Source organism: Mus caroli, unplaced genomic scaffold, assembly GCF_978045245.1.
Source record: "Mus caroli unplaced genomic scaffold, Mus_caroli_1 scaffold_1, whole genome shotgun sequence".
NCBI classification, from domain to species: domain Eukaryota; kingdom Metazoa; phylum Chordata; class Mammalia; order Rodentia; family Muridae; genus Mus; species Mus caroli.
The window spans coordinates 130,870,558-130,894,389 of NW_028227256.1; the positions used below are offsets into that span (position 1 = coordinate 130,870,558).

At 50.5% G+C, this 23,832-nt stretch overlaps 1 protein-coding gene across 3 annotated transcripts in view; it reads right to left on the reverse strand.

The window, feature by feature from the left end:
- Positions 1-3,321: 3,321 nt before the first annotated feature.
- The window catches only part of Ppfia4 (PPFI scaffold protein A4), a 48,738-nt gene continuing 28,227 nt past the window's right edge, over positions 3,322-23,832 (reverse strand). For 2 of the 3 annotated variants that reach the window (XM_085841272.1, XM_085841274.1), the window contains exons 19-29: positions 20,207-20,300; positions 19,674-19,755; positions 19,123-19,323; positions 18,644-18,706; positions 18,121-18,147; positions 16,190-16,365; positions 10,946-11,043; positions 10,259-10,434; positions 6,963-7,031; positions 5,791-5,968; positions 5,562-5,636 (exon numbers count right to left, since the gene is read on the reverse strand). In XM_085841272.1, the coding sequence (XP_085697398.1) occupies positions 5,578-5,636; positions 5,791-5,968; positions 6,963-7,031; positions 10,259-10,434; positions 10,946-11,043; positions 16,190-16,365; positions 18,121-18,147; positions 18,644-18,706; positions 19,123-19,323; positions 19,674-19,755; positions 20,207-20,300 (1,223 nt within the window). In that variant the 3' untranslated portion in view covers positions 5,562-5,577. Of the gene's footprint in view, positions 5,330-5,561; positions 5,637-5,790; positions 5,969-6,962; positions 7,032-10,258; positions 10,435-10,945; positions 11,044-16,189; positions 16,366-18,120; positions 18,148-18,643; positions 18,707-19,122; positions 19,324-19,673; positions 19,756-20,206; positions 20,301-23,832 lie in introns of those variants that run through there. The other variant, XM_029480637.2, reaches the window with a different exon arrangement.

Below are 23,832 nucleotides of genomic sequence, written 5' to 3' on the forward strand. Positions count from 1 at the left end.
CCCCACAACTGCCCTCCCTAAAGAAGATAGTATGAGAAAGGCTTGGCGGAGCCTCGGGAACTTGAGGGGGTAAGAAGCTACAGAGGGTGGGTCTCATCAAGGTCTGATTATCGTGAAAAAACAATCATGCATCCTGGTTTGTGGGATTTTCCTACCTTTTGAGTTTGTGTCATTGGATTTACAGTCTTTCAGATAGCCTGAAGGGGAATATTTAAGTCTAGCATTGAGCTTCTGACCGTGGGGCAAAGTAAGTGCCTGCATTACCAATTCCTACCTCTGGTCTAGTGTGCTCCCTTAGGTCCACCAAAATACCCACCTGTGCAACCAAATAGAGCTCTTCTCAGATTTGTGCCCTCTGCCCCAGTGCCTCCCAGTGTTCTTGAGTGGATTGTCCCTGACTACCTTCAGTTGTGACATGTCTGTCCCTTGTCCTCCTAGGTCCCTCCAAGGCTCTAGTGCTAGCCAAGAGCAAGGGTCCTCTGTGAATACCCTGCAGCTTATGGGCTCCAGTTGCTGGAAAATTGTGTTAAAGCCCATTCTTTTCACACTTGAAAAAGAGAACAAAGGTCACTGGAGTCAGTTGACCCTTGTGTAGCCACAGCTTGAAAGTCCTCACGCTATAATATGCCCGCACAGCTCAGATGTGGATGATAACCCTGCTTTCCAGGAGTCCAGAATATTTTCATAAAATAAATGTTATTAAGCATAAAGGTTTCCTTAAATTAACAAACTCTCAGCCTTCACAATTGAATTACAGGTAACAGTCAGGTTAATGAATAACGAGATGGAGTTCTTTAGGGAAATTAACTTAAATTATGTCATCTGTGGAAGTAACTACAATAAATCAAACTAGGCTATTTTGCAATAGCAGCAGCAATGGGAAAGTTGTGGTGGTTTAAATGTTTGGTCCAGGGAGTGTCAGTGTTTGGAGGTGTGGCCTTGTTGGAGTAGCTGTGGTCTTGTCCACTTGTGGTAAGTGTGTCACTGTGGGGGTAGACTTTGAGAGCTTCCTCCCAGCTGCCTGAAGATGCCAGTGTTTTCCTAGCAGCCTTCAGATGAAGATGTAGAACTCTCAGTTCCTCCAGTCCCATGCCTGCCTGGATGCTGCCATGCTCCCACCTTGATGATAATGAACTGAACCTCTGAACCTGTAAGTCAATCCCAATTAAATGTTGTCCTTATAAAAGGACACTGTGTCCGCTCACAGCAGTACAAACCTAACCAGACACAAGTATCTGCTTTTATTAATATTCATCAACAATTCTCCAGGATGAGATCAGTCAATCCGAGGTGATGTCACAGCCCAGCGCAGTAGACAGACAGTCAAGGAGACAGCACGTGTGCAACATGCTTAGAATGTTCAGGGAGCTGAAGCATGTTGGCTACCTAATTCTACTGCAGCACCAGCTACCATCTCCCTACTGCCTCCCAGGAAAGACTTGGAAAGACTTGGAAGGGTCAAAGCCACAGAGGCAAGGAAAAGAGTCATTGAGTGGCCTTCTACAAGGGACATTGGTGAACATAACATTTCTGAGCTATGTAAACTGGTGGCAAGAGGGGACCTGGGATCCAAGCTATGAATAATTTTTTAATTAATTAGTGTGTGTTTATTTTATTATTATTTACTTTACATCCCGCTGCCTCCCAGTAACCCCCTCCCACAACACTTTACCCACCTCCCCTCCCCTCCCCCCTCCAAGCTCCCCTGTGTATCCCCCTAACCACGGTACTTCAAGTCTGTGGGAGCATGAATAGCTTCGTAAAACTGCCCAGGGGAGGGGCTGGACCCTGAACTAAAGTAATGGAGACCTATGGTGGTGGTTTAAATAAGAATGGCTCCCAGTAGCTCACATATCTGAATGCTTGGTGTCTTAGGGTTTCTATTCCTGCACAAACATTATTACCAAGAAGCAAGTTGGGGAGGAAAGGGTTTATTCAGCTTACACTTCCACATTGCTGTTCATCACCAAAGGAAGTCAGGATTGGAACTCAAGCAGGTCAGGAAGCATGAGCTGATGCAGAGGCCATGGAGGGATGTTACTTACTGGCTTACTTCCCCTAGCTTGCTTAGCTTGCTCTCTTATAGAACCCAAGACTACCAGCCCAGGAATGGTCCCACCCACAAGGGGCCTTTCCTCCTTGATCACTAATTGAGAAAATGCCCCACAGCTGGATCTCATGGAGGCATCTCCCCCAACTAAGTTCCTTTCTCTGTGATAACCCCAGCCTGTGTCAAGTTGAAACATAAAATCAGTCAGTACACTTGTTCTCTGGTGGGTAGAACTGTTTGGGGAGGATTAGGAGGTGTGATCTTGTTGGGGGAAGTGTCAGTGGTTGGGCTTTCAGGTTTCAAAAGCTCACGCCATCCTAGTTAGCTCTCGCCATCCTAGTTAGCTCTCGCTGCCTCTTGGTTGTTGTCTCAACAAGTAAGTAACTTTCAGCTAGTTCTCCTGCCATCTTGCCTGCCTGCCTGCCCTGCTCCCCACCATAACGGTCATGGACTTTAACCCTCTGAAACTGTAAGCAAGTACTCAAGTAAATGATTTTTTTAAATAAGTCGCCTTGGACAGCTACTGAAATGCTGAGATATACAGAGGAAGCTGGGCGGCAGCGGCAGCAGGCTCAGCGTGAAAGGGTCCAAGTAGAGTAAGCCTGGACAGATGAGAAAGAAAACCAACCAAGCCTAACAGCAGCTTTCTCACACCCTCACCCCAGACTATAAGCCCTTAGCACAAGCCACCCAAACACTAACTTTCCCATCACGCCTGTGAGTGTGTAATAAACAGAAGGGTATTGCTACATGTTTCAAACCCAATACTTCCTTCTCAGAACATAGCAGTGCCAAGGGTCATGAAGTAAAGCTGGACACAGCAAATGAACTTAGTGTTCAAAAGAAAAAGAAAAAGAAAGAGAGAGAGAGAGAGAGAGAGAGAGAGAGAGAGAGAGAGAGAGAGAGAGAAAGAAAGAAAGAAAGAAAGAAAGAAAGAAAGAAAGAAAGAAAGAAAGAAAGAAAGAAAGAAAGAAAGAAAGTGGATTGGGGGCTGAGCAATTAAGAACACTGACTGCTCTTCCAGAGGTCCTGAGTTCAAACCCCAGCAACCACATGGTGGCTCACAACCATCTGTAATGAGATCAGATGCCGTCTTCTGGAGTGTCTGAAGACAATGACAGTGTACTAATAACATACCTAAAATAAATGAAATCTTTAAAGAAAATTTAAAAAGGATGGAAGGAAGGAAGGAAGGAAGGAAGGAAGGAAGGAAGGAAGGAAGGAAGGAAGGAAGAAACTGACACCATTTGTACATTGTCTTAAAACCAGGATGTTTATTGGTACGTACACACCTGCTCACGCCCCCACACACACTCACACACACACTCACACACTCACTCCTGAAAGCACTGAGCCAATACAGTACTGAGAAGGGACCTGGTTTGACACAGGAGACTGGCAGGGAGAGCTTGGGTCACTGGTGACTCTCCAGAGAAAACAGATATTGACAGTGAGGCAGGGCCACACCATGACAGCAGCCTTTCCTCACTGCACGTAGAGCCCCCTATTTTGTCCTCCCTACTGACCCTGAATGCACCTGGCTCCCCAAGTGCTACCTAGGACACTGCAAACTATGACAGGGTCACATGGGAGAGGAGGGGCAGGGCTGACTCTCCCACAAAGCTAGCCCCAGAGTCCCTAGAAGGAGTCAGGTTGTAGGGCTCCTTCCATCTTAGGACTGGCCCTTCTCTATAACTCCACTATTCAGGACCAAGCGTTCTCTCGCTCTAACTAGTTCATGTTCTACTCAGCTGCTTCTCTCTCCATTCCCAGAGGCCTGTCTGGTAGGGAGACAGAAACAGCGGGGTTGAGGACGGGTAGTTGCCTGCCCCAGCCCACGTTAGCTCATTCGATCAGCCCATTAGCCAAACTTCCCTCTGCTGAGCACAAGGCTCGGCATCCTTTTCAGATAGGGAGTTCTGGCTCATTTCTCCACCTGTTAGCTTGGCGCCTGTTCAGAATCCCAGTGATGAAATGGCAAAGCAGCTACTCCAGTCACCTCCAGGACAGCACTGTCCAGGCACTTTCCCGTCCTCTTCCATTTTGGGTTCTGTCACCCACCTGATCCTAGGCCCTGAGCTTTCCAAAGGTTAAGGAATTGGTCCAGAAGAGAGGGGCAATTGATACTCCTCATAAATCTGCCCTGTCCCCACCGTGCTGCCAGGAAAAGCAATTAAAATAATGGAGACAAGAGAGGGGATCAAGATTTTCTTGAGTAGTTAGCCCCTTACCCCCAAAAGAGCCCTAAAGGAGGGCTGGAGGGTATGGGGACACACAAGGGAGCCTCCCTCAGTCCACTTTAGATTTCCTAGACCTGGGACATGAGTCACTAAAGGGGAAGCATCCCCACTCCCGCACCCCCGCTTCAGGGCAGGGTTAACTGTTTACAATCTGATCCAGTAGCAGCACCATCTGGGGCTAGGGCTGGAGGCATCCCCACTGCCCTCTGGGGGGAAGCACAAAAGGCCATCAGGCCATCTCTCTAGGCAAGGGGCTGAAGAGTTCCCCTTGCCCTCACCCTGGGCCCAAAGCTCTGGGGTCCGTTCCTCCCACACATTTGGGGTTCTGTGTCAGCTTGGGCACAGAGTTTCTACCTTAGTCTTCCTCAGCTCCACTCCTGGCTTTGTCCTGGAAGAGGGTTCGGGGTATTCTACACCCCTCCTCACCCCACAAGCAAGACTTGCAGGCAAGAGCTACAGACACTGGTGATTGGGGTTTGGGGAGGAGGGAGTGATACTGAGAGAGGAGGTGGCAAAACCACTCAGACCATCGGGTTGGCCAGAGTGGAGGGGACCAGAAGGCCAATTAGTCCAAGCAGGACAGAGTCCGAAATGGCCTTTTATTGGAAGGGTCATCTCAGTCTTTGGTCCGGGATCCTGGGCCTGATGAGCCCATAGTCCAGACCAAAACAGATCCGGAAGAGGGAAGGTGGCCACACACTCAGTGCTGTCCTTCCCTCCCTCCTACAGAATCTCAAACACCTACAACCTGGGTGCCCGCCACTCACTCACGGGAGACCTTGGTCACATCCTCCAGAGACTTACAAACGGGGAACGAAGTAGGACTCGGATAGTGGGATGCTGAAGGAGTGGATGAGCATATTCTGAGATCCCGGGCAACTGGAAAGTCACAGAGGAGAGACTGGGAGCCAAGGGAGAAAGGGAACGAGCAGGAAGGGTCAGGGCCGGCTGAGCCTGTGAAACCAGGACACCCGCCCTGGGGGCCGTGGCTAGTCCCGGAAGGCGGAGAGCATGTGTCCGTAGAGATAGTGGGAGTGAGCTATGAGAGAAGAGAGAGACAGGCTCAGTGAGTGGAGGTGGTTCCCGGGGCGGGCAGCAGGTAGGTGCGGCATGCGGCCAAGCACGAAGCGAAGCGGGAAGGGCAAGCCGGGCGATGCTGCAGCGAGGGGGCGGCGGCAGGGCGGTCCGGAGCGGTGGCAGGACGGGGCGAGCGCAGCCACAGCCTGGGCCACTTACCCCGAGCCGGGGGCGCACCCCCGTCAGACCCGGGGCGGGAGGGTGGGGGGGTCAGCAGGAGTAGGTCCGGACCGTGGAGGGCTCCAGTCTCTGCGCCCCCGCCGTCCCGGCTGGCAGGAGTCGGCAGCGGCGGGAGAACACACAGAGCGCGGGTTAGTGCGCGCCCCACCGCAGCGTTAGTGCAGCTCAGCCTCGGCCTCGCCCCTCTCCAGCCCGCTCGGCTCCAGGGTGCGGGGAGGAACCCATTGCCAGCCTGGCACTCACCTTCCGGCATGATCTTCTTAGGCGGGGCGGGTGGAGGCTGCAGCGGACCCAGCGTGGACACACGGAAGCCCGCAGGGAGGGTCTCCGCTGAGGTGCCCAACATGCCACCGCTATGGTGATCCCGAGGCCGGAAGCGTTTCCTCCAGGACGGTGCTCGGCGGAACACCTTTTCTTCCCCCTGCACCAAGAGGCATATTGGAGTTGCCAGCCCAGTCCCTAAAGCTCTAAGGGGTACTACTTCTGAACTCCCCCTCTCTAGACCTTAGTGGTTTTGCGTGTAGGTTAGACAGAGGCTGAAGATGATTTCAAGGGATCTCAAAGATCCAGCAGGAGGTTCCTCTCTCCTATCAGGTCTGGGTCAGCAGTGAACTCCATTGCTCTACCCACCCCAACCTCCCCAAACTGAGCTCAGATAGCCCACTGCTTTCCTAACATGTTTTTCTTTCCAGACTCTCTCTGGAAAGTCATGGGTCAGCCCCAGCACTGCTCTCCTGTCCTGCTGGATCCTCGATATAAGATACTACCCAGGTCGCTAGAAAAACAGTACCTGGGATGAAGACTTCTGGGATGCCCTTCTTGGTTCTGCCACATTACTAGCAACATGACTGCTCAGGGCTTCAGTTTTCTTATCTTCAAAGTGGAAATTCCAACATCTGTCTAACCTATTTATTTCTCACGCTGCCTACCCCAGTAAGACCAGAACACGAGGACAATGATAAATCAGGTGGCCAGAGACAGGCTTCTCCAGAGGATACAGAGAGCAACCCCCACTATCTGCTCCCCATCAATGCCAAAATCACCTCCTCTGCAGTGGGCTCCCAGAGCCTGCATCCCACAGGCTGCCCAACACTCCCCAGAGCCGCAACTCACTGTCTTCCAGCCTGTGTTTTCAGAACTGCACAGGCCCCACGACACAGGTAGAGTGAGCAGGAACACAGCCACTGACCCCTGTTCTTGTCTCAATGACTCCTATCTCCAGTCCCTCAGACTTCTCCACAGCAGACCACTTCTACCCAACCACAGACCTCCTCCTCACAGCTTCCATTCTCCGTCTCTTCCGGCTCTCCTCCCTTAGGCCAGCCACCACTCAGCCCTGGGGCAGGAGCTCTCATGACCCTCTATCCAAGCAGCCAACAACAGCCAAGGCTCTGAATTCATATCCAGGTACTCACGTCATCCAATTTCCTGTCTGTGCCCAAGGCCAACAGGTTATTGAACTCTCTCTCCATCACTTGGCGGGCCTGAAACCCATAGGGTGAGAGGGAGAGAGAGGAGCTCTAGTTAACAATGCTATCTTACTCTTTTAAAACTTACATTAGTTCAGTTTTTATATTATCACACATTATTCAGTGTGTGTGTGTCTTTGCATGCATATCTGCAACTATGTACTTCATAGGTTGGAGAACAATCACAAAAGTTGCTTCTCTCTTTATGTAGGTCCCAGGGATCAAACTTACGTCATCAGGCTTGGTGGCAAGTGCTTTAACTTGTTAAGCCAGCTTACCAGCCTCATTTTTTCTTTTCTTTTCTATTTTACATGGGGAGGGGGTGTGAGGGGAGATACGTACACCACAGTAAATGCATGTGATCTGAGAATAACACAAAAGAATTGGTGCTCTCCTACCATGTGGATTCTGGGGACTGAACTCAGGTTGTGATTCATGGTGGCAAGCACCTTTATCACTGAGCCACCTCAGCATCCTCCTCATGGCATCTTTCAGCTGTTTCCCAGTGTCTAAGGGCAGAAACGGGGCAGGGGTCTAGTGTACTTAACCACTGGAAACCTCACACATCTGCTTCCCAAGGCTCCTGCTTCCAGCAAATCACTAAGAGTGCCCTACTAAAAGCCAAACTGCTAACCTTGGCATTCCTTCATAGAGGGCAAATTGGAGGGAAATATATTTTTAAAAATAGGATCATGGAGCACACGAAGAGACAGGCTTTAGGTATTGGGGGAAAAAACTATTTTCACTAACTGGACTCAGGGAGTTATCAATAACAAGAAAGAAATAGGACTGGAACGTGGGAGGGAGGCACTTGTGGAAACTGGAGAGAGGCTAAAGTAGACAAAAGTGTTCAAAATAAATTATACAAATATATGCAAATATATGAGCAAATAAAAATTATTATTTTAAAGCCGGGCGTGGTGGCGCATGCCTTTAATCCCAGCACTCGGGAGGCAGAGGCAGGTGGATTTCTGAGTTCGAGGCCAGCCTGGTCTACAAAGTGAGTTCCAGAACAGCCAGGGCTATATAGAGAAACCCTGTCTCGAAAACCCAAAAAAAAAAAAAATTATTATTTTAAAAGCCTACATTTTGTCTCTAAAGGAGAAGTCATGGCTTGCTACCCTTTGGTGAGGGCAGGAGCAAGAGAGGCAAGCATGCACAGCACAGGGAAGCAAGCCTTCCTAGAAGGAAGGAAACCAACTTATCTCTGTCAGGTGGGTCAATTACAAACTTGAACTAAAAGAAGCCCAGTGGAGGATAGCGGGAGCCCTGAGCTTTGAGGCATGCACACATTTTTCTAGACTCCTTAAAATTACTGATTAAGGAAACTTCCAGAGTGGGTAGAGGTGGCTCAGCGGTTAAGGGTACTTGCTGCTCTTGCAGAGGGCCTGGGTTCAGTTCCTATCACCTAAAGCAGTCGGCTGACAGTGGCCTATAACTCCAGTCCCAGGGAACCAGAAGCCTTCTTCTGGCCTCTGCAACACCAGTATACATATGATACACCTACGTACATACATGCAGGCACCCACACATACACACACATACACATACACATACATAAAATAAAAAAGAAAGCAAGAAAAAAATAGAGGTCTTCAAAACTTTCTGTCACCAGATATTCTCAAGGTTGTTCATGGAGGCTTCTATACTGGGTCAGCTGGGTGATGGAGGCGCATACCTCTAATCCCAGGACCCCAGGAGGCAGAGGCAGGTGGATCTCTGAGTTTGAGGCCAACCTGGTCTACAGAGTGAGTTCCAGGACAGCCAGAGCTACATAGAGAAACCCTGTCTCAAAAAACAAAGAAGAAGAAAGAGAGGAGGAAGAGGAGGAGAGACGAGGAAGGAAAGAAAAGAAAGAAGAAATATGCATTCTGATTTAGGAAGCAACGAAAAAGAAAGTCCACACTGGGGGAAAATATCAACCACAGAGTTCTAGAAAGTCCACACTGGGGGAAAATATCAACCACAGAGTTCTACAGGAATAGCGTTTGTCAGAAGTGGCAATGTTATGTCTTACAAATGATCTAAAAGAAAAATATTTCAAATATCTTCTGAATAGTGAGGGTTAAATAGTTAGATCTCAACTGCAGAAGCCCTTCTGAGGGAGCTGGCAGGCAGGAAACCTGCAAATGGAGTTAGAGGTAGGCAAGTGTAGGGAAATTGCATTTGGAAGAAATCCAAACTTTTACTGGAAAAGAAAGGGTCCAAGCTATGCATTCTGACTGGCAATAGGGGTCACAGCAAACAGTCTGCAAACACGTTGGCCCCGTGGGCTGCCACTGTCCCCGAAGGCCAACATACCATCCAGAACTAAGAGACAACACAGCCCCGCCCTCCCTCAAGCCAAAAAGTGTCTGCTCCCAGAATAGCCAGCACAGCTAGTGGCTGAGTTTCAAAAGCGATCTGACAGCTGCAAACAGTTCAGACAAGGGCAGCTAAAATGATCAGGGGCAGCAGCGAGACTGCACTAGGGAAGCCTAAAGGAATTAAGACCGTTCTGTCTGGAGAGACAAAGGCTTGGGCCCAGAGCAATATAATCAGAGTTTATGAAATTCACAGTTCTTACAAAAGGGGAAGCTGGTCAAATACAGAAAACCTCATCAACCGGAACTGTAGGGAAGAGGCGGGCCTTTCCCCAGGGGAAGCCTGCCAGAGGCATATTTAGGACAACTAAAATCAGGAAGTACTTAACACAACTGTGAGTACAGCTAGGATCCATTACCCACAGGAAGTCAGAAGGGCCAAAAATATAAATAGGGTCAAGAGAATTCAGATCTATCCTTGGGTAGCAGTTACAACAATAATTACGAAATGTAATTGAAGGAGATGTCTAATCTTCTGAGCTGCTGACAGGGAGACAAAGGCCTGCTGCGGAGTCTCTGGGCTGTACTTACTGGTACTATTTAGTCTGCTGAAGCCTAGGGGCCCAGAAGCAGATCCCCAGGCTAGCAAACAAAAGAGATACAGGCTCGCAGGTCCCTGTGAGGCCTGAGGCTGGTTTTTCCCTGTGGAACGTTGGGCCGGAGAAGCAATTTAAGGAAAAGGAAAGTCACAAGCTTTGGCTATGAAACTGGCTTGGGAAGAGCTGAAGCAAACCCAGAGCTGGGTAAAGAAAAATATCTCACAAGGACCTCTAAGGACACAGCTCGTCCTGGAGACACACACACACACACACACACACACACACACACACACACACACACACGAGGGGTGGGGAAGGTGGTGACTGACTGAAGGGCTACCTGGGTGTTCTGTGTGGGGATCTGCAGAACCAAGGCCAGTGTGTTGTGGTCGAAGTTCTCATCCAGGGCCAGCAGGGCGCCATGCACACCACTCTCGTGTAGGTTTCCTGCATAGTCCCTTAGCCCTATAGACTGGACCCAGTGAACCACCTGGTCATTGGTCCAGACCAGCACATCTGGAGGACGGAGGAAGAAACAGACAAAAAGGAAGCATGCTGGCCCAGGCTCTTCAAGGTGTAGAAATAAAGTTTCCTAGACGCAGAGCCTCAGCCCATCCCTCACTTCCTACATCTTTCTGTCCTCCATGGCATCTGGGCTCCTCGAGCCAGCTCCACCTCACTGCATCTCCCAGAAGTCCCCGCATGGGCCATCCCCACCCCACCTCCACCCCCACCCCCACTCCCCAACCCAAGGCCAAAGTGGCCTTGTTTTTTCAATTTTCAGAGTCTTATGTAAAACCTGCCTCTTTCTCACTCAATTCTCCCTCTTCCCCCAGATCATCAGTTTTACGAGCACACCAGTCCACAGCACCAGCAGAGGGGTCGCATCTGTCTGCTTGGTGGCCCGTCTGAGGGAAGGGGAGCCACATGTGAGCACACATGGAATACATCTACTGTGTCACACAGGCTAACGTGAGTCTTCCCTGAGGCTCGCTGGACCCCAGGCTGAGGGTGAAAGCAACCTTACCCTTGATCTCATGCTGGCTCTCTTCCCGCCTCTTCTCCAGCTCCTTCCGGTCATAATTCAGCCTCTTCAGACACATGATGCCATACTGAAGACTGGTTCTGCAGACACACAGCACCTGAGCCAGGGCTTCAGTGTGGCTGCACTCCTGCCCACAGGGCCCCCAATTCTGTACCAGCCATGGTAGGTACAGTGCACGCAGGCCCACTGCATGCAGCACAGCGGATACTCCAGTCCCCCACTTCCCCCGTGCTCCTGCTGCCATGGCTTGCACGTGATCTGAGGTCTGCTTGCATCTCCCACTTCAGCCAGGAAGGGCCTGTGCAGGCTAATTTTGACAGTCACCTTGGTAACCTAGGTTAGTCAAAGGCACCTCTGCATTGTCTTCAAGGGCATTTCCAGGGGTGGTTAAGGGAGGTGGCGAGACCCATCCCGAGTATGGACGGCTCCATCCCACAGAGACCAGATGGAATTAAAGGGGAGGGCACAGCCTAAGGGCCTGGACATTCTCTCCACTTTCCCCTTCACAATGAAGGGCTCAAAGAAGACGCAAAAATAAATGCTTCCTCCTAAGCTGTGTCAGGTATTCTGTTACAGCAAGAAGACACTAACAAAGGGCCTGACTGGTGGGAGGGCTTTGGATGACACAGACATGTCCCTTCTTCTCAGGCGCTGAAGTAATAAAAATCATTGCCACTCACAAGTCAAAGGAAAGAGAAAGCCAAGACCCTCTCTGTATTACCGTTTCCCTCAGTCTTTTCTATAGCCTGCAGATTGTCAACAGACTTGTTCCCTTACCTGCCCAACTTGTTCTCTCTGCTGCCACCATGCTGCCACCATGCTGTCCCTCAAACATGGAAAGCTTCTGAGACCTGGGTGTCCCAGGTCTTTGCACTGGTTGCTATGTCTGCCCAGAACATCCCACCCCCAATTTTCCAAATGGTTGGCTCTTTCTTCACCTTTAAGTCTTTGCTCGGTCAGCAGACTCACACTACACCACCACCTCCGCGCCACACTCCCACAGTAACTTGGTCTCATTTTTTCCTAGTTCCTTAACTGTCTTGTCTCACCAAGTCAGAATGTACCCTTCCTGGGGACGGGACTGTTTGACTCACGGTCACAGATCTCTAGAGAGTCCTAGGTGGTCTGTAAGTGCTTAATGAGAAAATGAGGCAATTCTCCTAACGTATTAACTATACTAAGAGAGCAGCAGGCCATGATAAGCACAGAATGTACAGTAAGTCAGACAGAGGACCTTGGGTTAGAAGGGGACCCATGGCCCTTAGTCCAAGCCTCTCCAAATCTAGGACTCACCCTACAGCAATTCCACAGTGCTGGCTGAGCAACAGTGTAACCCCTCCATGGCTGGGCAGGGGGACAAATGTAAGGGTCCTGCCTTGAAAGGACCTCTTTCACCTTCTGGACTTGTCCCTCACACTGAGAAACGAAACAGAAGTCTCCTCCTAACTCCAACCACTCTGAGATTATACAGGCTACTCACAAAGCTCTTCTGCCTGGAACACTCACAGCTCAGAGATACGTTTCTCGGCTGCCTGTCTTAAGCTCTGGATGTCAAAGGCACATACAGCCCCTGGTGGGAAATGCCCCATACATTAGTCTCACTGTAATCTTTTACACAGTTCCTATGACTTTCACAGCTATTGGACAACATAGCAAAGCTATAAAGCCCTTGAAGTTAGGTCAAGATGGGTTTGAAAGCCAGCCCCAGCACAGCCTACCAGAGGGCAGCCGGCATCTGTAAGATGGAGCCCCACCTCTCCTTAAGGGTTGTACTGGGGATTAAAACTGACAATGAATGGAAGGGCCCAGGACGTCTTAGGGACCCAAAAGGAGGACCACTGTTAGGAGGGTGGGTGTGACTGACGTGGAGCAGGGATCTATAACAGTAGAACCCCACTCAATGGAGTATCCCGATCCAAGAAGCACTGGGTGAGACGTGAAAAGATGAAAAAGATTAGCTGTCCAGCTGAGTGAGCAGACAGAAACAACCTCTCCTGGATTTGCTACCTCCATTAGTAAACGCCCCTTCCTTGTCATAAAAATAACGGCTCCAAACGTGCCTTGGTGCAAGCCTGTAATCCAAGCTATTCCGTAGGCTAATGCAAGAGGACTCCCAAGTTCAAGCATGATTACAGAATCAGTTCAAGACCAGACAACTTAGTGAGACCCTGTCTCAAAATACAAAACTGGCAGGGAGGCCAGGCGCATGGAGGCAGGAGGATTACGGTTATTGTTACTACATAGAAAGTTTAAGGCCATCCTATGCTATATGAGACCTTGTTTCAAAAAAAAGGGAGGGGTACCTGGGATTATAACTCAGTGTTGGCATCTGTGATGGTTTGAATATTCTTGGGCCAGGGAGTGGCACCATTTGGAGGTGTGACCTGGTTGGAATGGGTGTGTCACTGTGGGTGTGGCTTAAGATCTTCACCCTAGTTGCTTAGGAGTAAGTCTTCCAGTAGCAGCCTTTGGATGAAGATGTAGAACTCTCAGCTCTGCCTGCGCCATGCCTGCCTGGATGCTGCCATGCTCCCACCTTGATGATAATGGACTGAACCTCTGAACCTGTAAGCCAGCCCCAATTAAATGTTGTTTTTATAAGACTTGCCTTGGTCATGGTGTCTGTTCACAGCAGTAAAATCCTAACCAAGACAGCATGCCTGATGTCTGTGTAAAGACCCTACACTAAATCCCAACAAAGGGGGGGGGGATCTAAGCCAGTGGTGGCACATGCTTTAGACCCAGCACTAAGAAGCAGAGGCAGGAGGGTCTCTGAGTTCAAGGCCTGGTCTACAGAGTGAGTTCCAGAATAGCCAGAGGCTACACAGAGAAACCCTATTTCAAAAAGAAAGGACAAACTCCAGACCCACAGGTATCCTTCTGAGGTCCTGCATGAGGGCTCACACCTGTGATGCCAGTACCTGGAGGATGAGATGGGAAGAGAGCTGTGAGTTTGAGGCCAGCCTGGGCTATAGAGTAAGAGTCCTTGTCGTCAGGCTACAACAGGAAACAAAAACTGTGGTACTAGAATGGCAGGTGGAATGGCAGCAGAGTGACTGGCAAGGGCAGGCTGTGTGGTGATACCTCAGAAGCCTGAAGCAGCAAAGCTGCTCTATGGCCCTATGGCAGGCTCGGGGCTAGGAGGGCTCCCACCATGCCTGGGAGGGCATTCTCCAGCAGTTCAGGCACGTGGCAGACTGGCAGAGGAGTAGCATATCTCTCAGCTGTCAATCACCCAGGAGAAGACAGGTGCAGCTGGGGCTGGCAGCTGCCCAGGCAAAGACAAAGACTCCCTTTTAGCCTCAGTGAGGGGCGAAGGGCAGAGGAGACATAGCTTCGCTTCCCTGCAGCCCTCACAAGTCCCTGCGGGGTCACAAAGGCTAGAGGCCCAGGACTGAACTTGAGTCTGCAGAATTAGTTCCGCCTGTGCTCGGCCATCATCCCTAAGCTGCTGCTTCCCGTGCCTCTTTCTCCTCGGTCATGAAGGGGTTAACTAGATCCTGCCCAGATTTAAATTTCTATGGTGTAAGCCAGGCAGTGGTGGTGCATGCCTTTAATCCCAGCACTCAGAAAACTGAGGCAGGCGGATCTCTGTGAGTTCAAGGCCAACCTGATCTACAGAGGGAGAGTTTCAGGACAGCCAAGGTTACACAGAGAAACCCTGTCTTGAAAAACTTTAAAAAACAAAACAAAACTATGGTGTATCAACTGGAAGATAACTACCAAGCCTTGAAGGAACTAGAAAAGCCACACACACCCAATGCCACCTGCCATCTTACCATTGACTTGAGGCAAGGGAGGGCTTAAGTAGGAAGTGGGGCTCTATAAAGCTGATTAAGAACATCTAACAGTCGACTCTGAGAGCTGGGACCAGGCAGTGATGCTGGCTGTTGCTAAGGAGCTAGTTGAGAAGCAGGCTGGAGAGGCTGTGGTGCACAGTCTGCACTGTGCCCACAGAGCTTTCCATCTTTCAAAAGAAGCCACAATACCAGCTACTCAGATACAAACTACTGCTAAAACATTGACAACGGAAGCTGGGGAGATGGCTCAGTGGTTAAGAGTGCTTGCTGCTCTTCCAGAGGACCTTGCTTCAAATTCCAGCACACACAAGATAGCTCACACAGGTCTGTGACCCCAGTTCCAGAGGATCCAATGTCCTCTTCTGGCCTCCACAGGCAAAAGGCACATGTGCAGTTCACAGACATACATGCAGGTAAACAACCATACACATAAATAATAAAAATTAGAACAAAAGCAAAATACTGGCAACCATGTGAGTCAAACAAAATATATCTATAGGTCACCTACTCACAAGCTGCCAGTGTGGGACCTCTACCATGACATGTTTGGACAGATCTTTTCATCAAAAGAAGAAAAGGATTAGGTGACATTCTGCATAAAGGAATAGAGGTCCCAAGCAGAGGAACTCCCACTAAGGATTCAAAGCACAGCAGGCCCATTGCCCCTGGGATGGTGTGGTGGTCACTCGCGTGTTTAAACACTTGGTGACCAGACGGCAGTACTGCTTGGAAAGGTAACAGAACTCTTAGAGCCTCATTAGGTGAAGTAAGCCATGGGGTTGGCTCTGGAGTTTTACAGCCTTGAGGTATGAAGGTCCTTCCTATAAGCACCAGTCCCTGCTGGGGTCCTAGACTATATGTAAAAGAGAAAGCTGGCCGAGCACAAGCTTCTGTCCCCCTCTTCTTCCTGACTACTAATGCAAAGTGGCCAGCTGCCTCACGCTTCTGCGCCGTCTTCACTTGTCCATCATGATGGACTGTACCCTGCAACCAACCGTGAGCCAAAATAAGCCCTGCCTTCTTACGTTGCATTTCACAAGGTATTCTATTACAATGATGACACGACCTAGAAGAAATGCAGTGCCTAAACTCAAAGCCTGATTCACTGTGAGCCTTCTTGGTTAACACAGAGAATTCAGCAAGCCCAGAGACAGCCAAGGAAATTCAGAATGAGCGGAAACGCTCAAAGATGATGCTATTGAAAACAACGACCTGTGTGTGTCCTAAGGGTTAAAGGTGACAGGATCAAATCCACAACCTGTAGAATACTAGAATATGAGGGAGTTTCATAACAGAGAAAGTTATTACCACCCAAAACAGGCCCCGGAAAGAGACAGGGGCCCCCTCCATTTCTGAAGACAGAGCCCCAGGGCTGGGGGAGACATCACACCACCAGGGAGGCGGCCCTGGCTCCAGCCTGGCTCACCTATGGAAACTGTCCACCATCTTGAGGTGGACACGCAGGTCCTTCTTGGTGAGGTGATCCAGCATGCGAGCATCCACCAGGCACTCCATGAAGTAACTACGGTACTGAGGGAGCCCCAGGCTGGGCAGCCATTCATTTCCAATCCACTCGTGATTCATGTCTCCATAGGCCAGGGTCTGGGGACATGAGAGGAAAGAGGATGGGGGAAGTGGGGGTTGGGAGGCAGGCAGTGCCAGCAGGTTACAGGTAGCATATCTATTAGGGAGAAATACCAATCACCCCTTCACCCATGCTGTTCAATAACATTTCAGTTTATTTGTACTAAGGAGCTGATAGTGATCGGAGGTAACAGAAGTATTTCAGGATCTCAGAATGACCCAAGTCTACTCAGGTATCAGCTGTCTACACCAGGGGTCCTCAGGCATCCTAATGCAGCGACCGTTTGCAGTTCTTCACCTTGTGGTGACTCCCAACCATAAAATAACTTCATTGCTATTTCATAACTGTAATTTGCTATTGTTATGAATCATAATGTAACCATCTGATATCTGACCCCCAAAGCAACTGTGACCCACGGGTCAAGAACTTCTGGCCTACATCAATGAACAAGAGCAATTGTCCAAGGAGTAAGAAAAACAGAGCCCTTCCTGCCACCTCTGGAAGGCGGTGTGTAGTGATGTATAGACAACTTGCCAACTTATGTCAACCTCAAGCCTGCTGAGCCAGAGGAGAGGCAGCCAGGGTATAGTGGATCTGCCAAGGATGCCAGCCCGACTCTGGGGAATGGCTAGCTTCGAAGTCCAGAGAATGACTGAATGTTGGCTGAAGGCAAGGGGGGGGAAGCACAGAGTAGCCTGTGCTTGAATAGCCAGTGTGCTTCCCCAAAGGCCAGGTCATCACTTGGGCAATTCTCCAGGTCCTTTATTAATGTTCCCACTCATGATGTCACTTGCCTCAAGAAGCCTGCACTACAAGGCATTACCTCTACAGAGAGCAAACAGGGACAGTTCAGTTTTCAGTTGAGCAACCCTCAAACACCTTTCCCATACCCTGCTAGATGTTTTCACAGTGAGCTGTTCTGTTTTAAAGGGAAACTGCACGTGCTAATATATGTAAAATTGTACACCGAATAGAATATGTTTGTTACCAAGCAGACAAATGAAGTTATCCTCTGTAGTCTGCATCCAAGTGCAGAACTAGGAGAGCCTCTGCCCTTTCCCCTGCGTCCTGTTCCCCACTGCCCTGCCCACACACAGTTGCTATACCCAACTGTCTACCACCCTTCTACTATAAGAACGAAGGCGTTAGCCTGGTGGTGGTGGCTCATGCCTTTAATCCCAACACTTAATGGGAAGAGGCAGGTGGATCTCTGAGTTCAAAGGACAGCCTGATCTATGGAGTGAATTCTGTGTAGGCCGATAGCGTGGTCAGGGAGAGCAAGCATGACTGCCCTGCCTCACTCTCCACCACAGCAGCCACTGTCCCACACTGTCACTGTGTTTGAAAACATCATCCTTCCTTTTATTCCATCAAACCTCTCATTAATGTCATCCCTTCACTCATTGAGAAACTTTAGACCGGCCAATCCTAATAGATGCTCACGAAAGTGACCTTTGGAAGGATAAGGACTGGAAGAGGACTGTCTGAATCTAAGACTCATCGCTCATGAACAGAGAGTCCAATTGTGAAGGCTCCAGCATGCTGGGGGCTCAGCCCCCCAGAACTCCTCACCTGTCATCCTAGGAAAGCAGAAAAAGAATGAAAAAGGGAGTTTGGGGGTAGGGAGGGGAAGGAACTTTGTTCAGGGCTCCGCGTGTGACAAGGACATGCACACACTGGACTTGGCCAGCTGTGTCATTTAGTGGCTGGTGTGGGGATGCTGCCTTGACCTTCACAGAGTAGCAGTTCTGATGCGGGAGGAGGGGTCTTACCTGGGCCCAGCTGCCCTCCTCACTGTCCTAGCCGGAACCAGTGCCGCATGTCAGGGGAGACATGAAAGTCAAGAAACCTGGAGCCTCCACCCAGGCTTCCCCAAAAGAGGAGGAGAGACATCCCAGTAGCTAGTGGGTGACCAGAATAGCTAGTTGGGTCCATTGAGAAAGCTGGTGTATACATGCATAATTGTGGTGAGGGAAACATGTTTATGTAGCAAAAACATGTTTCCTGGTTCCCGGGTTTGATTGCTCCCTAAGACCAGGCCATGAACATGGGGTTTGTGACTCAGGCCCATAACAGGGAAGAGCTTTCTGTAGCCCAATGCCACTAAGGGACTGCTGGAACGGAGCCTGCAACATATGATTCCCAATCTCATCTTGCTACGCACAATCCTCCACCCTGAGAACAGAACCAGGCAACATCAGGGATACTAGATCTCTGCCAGCCCCTCTGGCTTCCCACACCTTCCACTTAATCTTCATGGGTGTCACTGGTCCTCGGGCCAAGGGGCAGACTCACTGTTTTGGTAGATGTTGCCAGAGTTTCCATCTCTTCGTGGGTCACCCAGACATTCCCTGAAGACTGTAGGCAGAGAGGAAGGCATCCTAGTCCCTGATGCCCCAACCCCACCCCTCAAGACCCCCAGAGGAGGCCCCAAGTACAACTTTCCCTTCCCTGACTCCTCCCATGTGCCGAGCCTATAGCTCCCCACAGGCTAGCTCTACACAATCTATCCTAGAAACTGTCCCCAGATCTGTAGTTATTGTCAGGTAGGCATGGGGAAAGGGAGCCTATGGGTGACCCATGGGAGGCAGAGAACCAGATCTCCAAGGATCCTCCCAGAATCAACAGTGTACCCCCCTGAAGACCGGGGAGACTGGTAGAGATGGGAGGTTAAAGCAGGGCTCAGTGCTCCCGCCTTCCTAAAGACCAGTGGGAGACTGTGCAAATACTATGTCAGGGCCTTTGTGGACCTGAGGATGAAGGAGGCTACTCACAGTCCTGGAGGTAGGTGGAGCTGAAGGGCTCGTCAGTGACACCATCTCCTGGATGGCCAGGCGGAGCTTGAGCCTGTGCAGGGCATTGCTGATGCCGATCTCCCGCTGGATCTCCGTGTCCGACAGGGCGGACATGATGGCGCCACTCTTGACATTGGCCCGGCAGGCCGCCACATACCAGGCAGGCATCCCCACCCAGAGCTACAGACATCGGGCACAGGGGAACAACTCAGCATCATTTGGGTGGTTACTCCTGGGGCAGCCTGGTGGGAGAGCGAGTCTGCCTGTGAAAGACTGATGTCTCTGTAACTTGCTCCCTCGTTCTTGGTATGGCACACACGTGGGAGAAATACTCTGGTGAAGTTACAGAGACATCACACCTGCTGCTTAGGAGTCCTCATCCCACCAAACCTGTGTGCAAAGCAAACCCCAAGAGCAGACACAAGTGACTTGGGTTCACAGAGGACTGTCCTCTCAGGTAGGAATGGGGAAACCCGCCCTCACATGGTCCTCCCTCCAGATCCCAGAGCATCTCCATTGCCCAGGCTCACCTCCAGCCAGGAGACCACCGTGGGGCCATCCCATTGGGCAAAGGGCATTCCTTTTCGGCGAGCATCTTCAAGCAGCTGGTGTCTTGGGGGAGGAACAACAGGCTCACTAGTGTTTTGTTCTCTCAACCAGGCTGAGTCCTGGGGACCACTCCAGGCTGGGCCAAGAGCTGCCGTTTCACTCTTCCCCCGATCCCCACCCTTGAATTCTTCTGCTCTATGCCTGAAGCAATATGAAACTTCAAAGTGGGAAACACCCTGCATGCCCACAGTGTCCTCACACCTCACACACAGTGACTTAGGCATCTCCATGTGCCCTGCAAGAGAACCATGGGCCCCGGATTACTCTCCCACAGCCTTCCTGATTCCTGTTCCCTGGGATCATCCTGAGGCCTCGTTCTCAACTCGGGACTGCTCAGGTGTGCCCGCATGGACCAAGTCTTGCTGGACTCTATCTCTCTGAGCTCAAAATGGGAGGAGGAAAAGCAGCTGGGGGCCCGGGCCACCCTAGTAGCACCTTAGTCCGAGGCTCTTACTTCTTTTTCAGTCGCCGGTCCTTCTCTGCCTGGGTCCCCAACTTGGCAGGTACCATTGGTTCCTGCAGACTGAGCTCTGAGTCTGTGAGCAGAACTGGAAAGGAAGACATGAATATGTCAGCAGCCCTTCTGCTTCTGCCTTGGCCTGGACCTAGAAAACGAAGCAGCAGCAGAAGGCGCCTTCTACACACACACACACACACACACACAGAGAGAGAGAGAGAGAGAGAGAGAGAGAGAGAGCAACCCAAGAGAGAGAGAGAGAGAGAGAGCACAACCCAAGCAAAGCTGACAGGTCCTCACACACACACACACACACACACAGAGCAACCCAAGCAAAGCTGACAGGTCCTCTCACACACACACACACACACACACAGAGCAACCCAAGCAAAGCTGACAGGTCCTCACACACACACACACACACACACACACACAGAGCAACCCAAGCAAAGCTGACAGGTCCTCACACACACACACACACACACAGAGCAACCCAAGCAAAGCTGACAGGTCCACACACACACACACACACACACACAGAGCAACCCAAGCAAAGCTGACAGGTCCTCACACACACACACACACACACAGAGCAACCCAAGCAAAGCTGACAGGTCCACACACACACACACACACACACACACACACACACACACACAGAGCAACCCAAGCAAAGCTAACAGGTCCTCACACACACACACACACACACACAGAGCAACCCAAGCAAAGCTGACAGGTCCTCACACACACACACACACACACACACAGAGCAACCCAAGCAAAGCTGACAGGTCCTCACACACACACACACACACACACACAGAGCAACCCAAGCAAAGCTGACAGGTCCACACACACACACACACACACACACAGAGCAACCCAAGCAAAGCTGACAGGTCCACACACACACACACACACACACACACAGAGAGCAACCCAAGGAAAGCTGACAGGTCCTCACACACACACACACACACAGAGCAACCCAAGCAAAGCTGACAGGTCCTCACACACACACATACACACACACACACACACACAGAGCAACCCAAGCAAAGCTGACAGGTCCCCGTCTCATTCCCGGGGCTACCCCCGAAGTCTCCGCATTCCAGGCAGCCCCAGAGTGCCACTGGTTGATTCATCCCTGGGGGATCCTGAGCCCTGGGAGTGTTTCCAGCAAGATGGACCAGAGTTGGTCCACTCTAGATCCCTAGGCAGAGCCCATTACGCCTCTAAGCCAAGGTGCAAAGCAAACCCCAAGTGAAAATATGAATGGACAGAGCAAAGAATTCAGAAAGGACTATCCTGACTTGATAAAGAAACTACTGAGAGATCAATCTCTTGGGCAATCTCTCTGGCTACACTCTGTCTATCATACACTGTGTGTGTGTATGTGTGTGTGTGTGTGTGTGTGTGTGTGTGTGTGTAAGAGAGACCTGTCTATCTGTCTGTCTGTCTCTCCCTCTCTTTCTCTCCCTCTACTTTTCTGTCTCACTCTTTGTGTATATGCATGTACACGCGCACACACACACACACACATGCATGCACCATCTCTGGGTGCCTCTCTTGCACACCAGCCTCTCCCCAGGTGCATTCACTTGCACAGACCACAAAGGGGAACTCCCCTTCACTCTCTCCTACTGACAATCTCCCAGATTCAGGATGAAACCCTGGAGAATTCCTGGGAGAGGGCATTGTCACTGAAGTCACTGTAGGCCTGGCCACTCTATCCACACGGCAGCAGCAGTGCAAGACGGACAAGCTTAGCTGTCAGCGCTGGGTGAGGAACGAGAAATCACACCTCTTGCAGGTTGCCTCTGCCACCGAGCAGACCTTTCTGTCGCTGGCTCCACTCCCTTCCTGCCTGCTCTGCCCCGCTTCCAGGCTGAGTGAGATTCCTACCCTCCTCGTCCTCTTCTTTTCTCAGATTGCTGTGTTCTGATTCACACCTTTCCAGGGATGTGAAGTCAAAGAAGGTCTAATTATGCATTTAGGTCCATAGGTTCCTTTCTTCCGGCTGATCAAGTTCTTGCCCTGAGAGATTCTTCAATGCTCCAGTCACTGGGGGATTTCTGACTCTCCTCTCAGGCTCAGGAGATGGGCTAGGCCAGCCATCCATACCTCTGCCCCAATCTTCCTGCCTCTTCCTCCTCTACAGTGGACAGTGGCACACACTGGTCTTTTCCCCATGTCTTTCCCTTCCTCAAGCTGTACCCTCTCCCCCGCCCCAACCCCACCTTTCTTGTCTTGGCCAAATTCTGTCACCCTACAGGCTTCAGCTCAGAGCTGTCTGGGAGAGGATACCTGTCCCCTTCTCCAGCCCTTCCATGGCTACTGCTGGGTCCTGCAACACCTGGGCCATCTCTACAACACAGTGTTTTGGGATAATTTCATTGTTTTTCCTTTTTTAATCAGCTGCCAGGCCCCCTGAGTTATGGCGCCACCCCCTTATATTGTGCTGAAATGGGGTTACTTAATGTGTAGATAATGACTGGGGAAATGGTGGACAGACGAGAGAGGAAGAGAGAGGGAGGGGGAAGTAGAGCAAGGGTGGAGGGCGAGGGTTTAGTGTGTGCCTCTCACAGGCCAGGCAGAAGCACAGCTTTCCACCGCGCATGGTGTCAGAAGGGCCACGCCTGCCCAACCATCTTCTCCAGCAACAAAAGGCCACAGAATCTGTAATCTCAGCACTCAGGAGGCAGAGACAGGGGGATTACTATGAGTTTAAGCCTATCATAGGATATACAGCAAGTACCAGACCAATCAAGGGCACATAGCAAGGCTCTATCTCAAACTCTCACGCACATGCATACGCACGTGTGCACACACACACGCACACACACACAAATAATAATAATAAATAAACATTAAATTATAATTAGAACCCAGCCTGGTAACCCAGGCCTATAATCCCAGCAACTAAGAAACTGAGGCAGAAGGATCATAAGTTCAAGGCCAGCATTGACAACAGAGTGAATTTCAAGGCCATAATGAAACCCAATCTTAAACAGAGGCCTAGGGATATCGCCCAGTGGTAGAGCACTTTTCTAGTATGTAGGAGGCCCCAAGTTCAATCCCTGATAATGGAACAAACAAACAAAGCAGAAGATTTCATCCTGTGAAAACTCAGATGCACTTAGGAGTCAGAGCTAGTGGCAATCCAACTCTTCAGAGCTGGGCCCATGACACAAGGGGGAGCCCACATGTGACACTGCCCGGAGGGGCAGGAAACAGAGGCTGGATGGCCCAGAGACCTAGGACAGAACCAAACACGACCAACAAAAATAAATAAATAGATAAGATAAATGCATGCATGCATACACACACACACACACACACACACACACACACACACACGGAAGTTATTTAATTAGTTAATTAAATGAAAGAGAGCCAGGATGGTTGCCCTCAGGTCCTAGAATGCCCAACAGAAATGCTCCACAGAGGAAGCAGCTACAGGGAGCCATCTTTGCCTCCACAGAGATTCGCCTCTGCAGCACGTCAGGTCAGTGAACAGCAGCCACCGCCTGGCACTCTTAGGCACAGGAGCCTAGCACCTCATGAGGTAACCCAGTCCAGCATGACACAACTCTATGAAAACCTCCCTCTCTCCAGAGCTG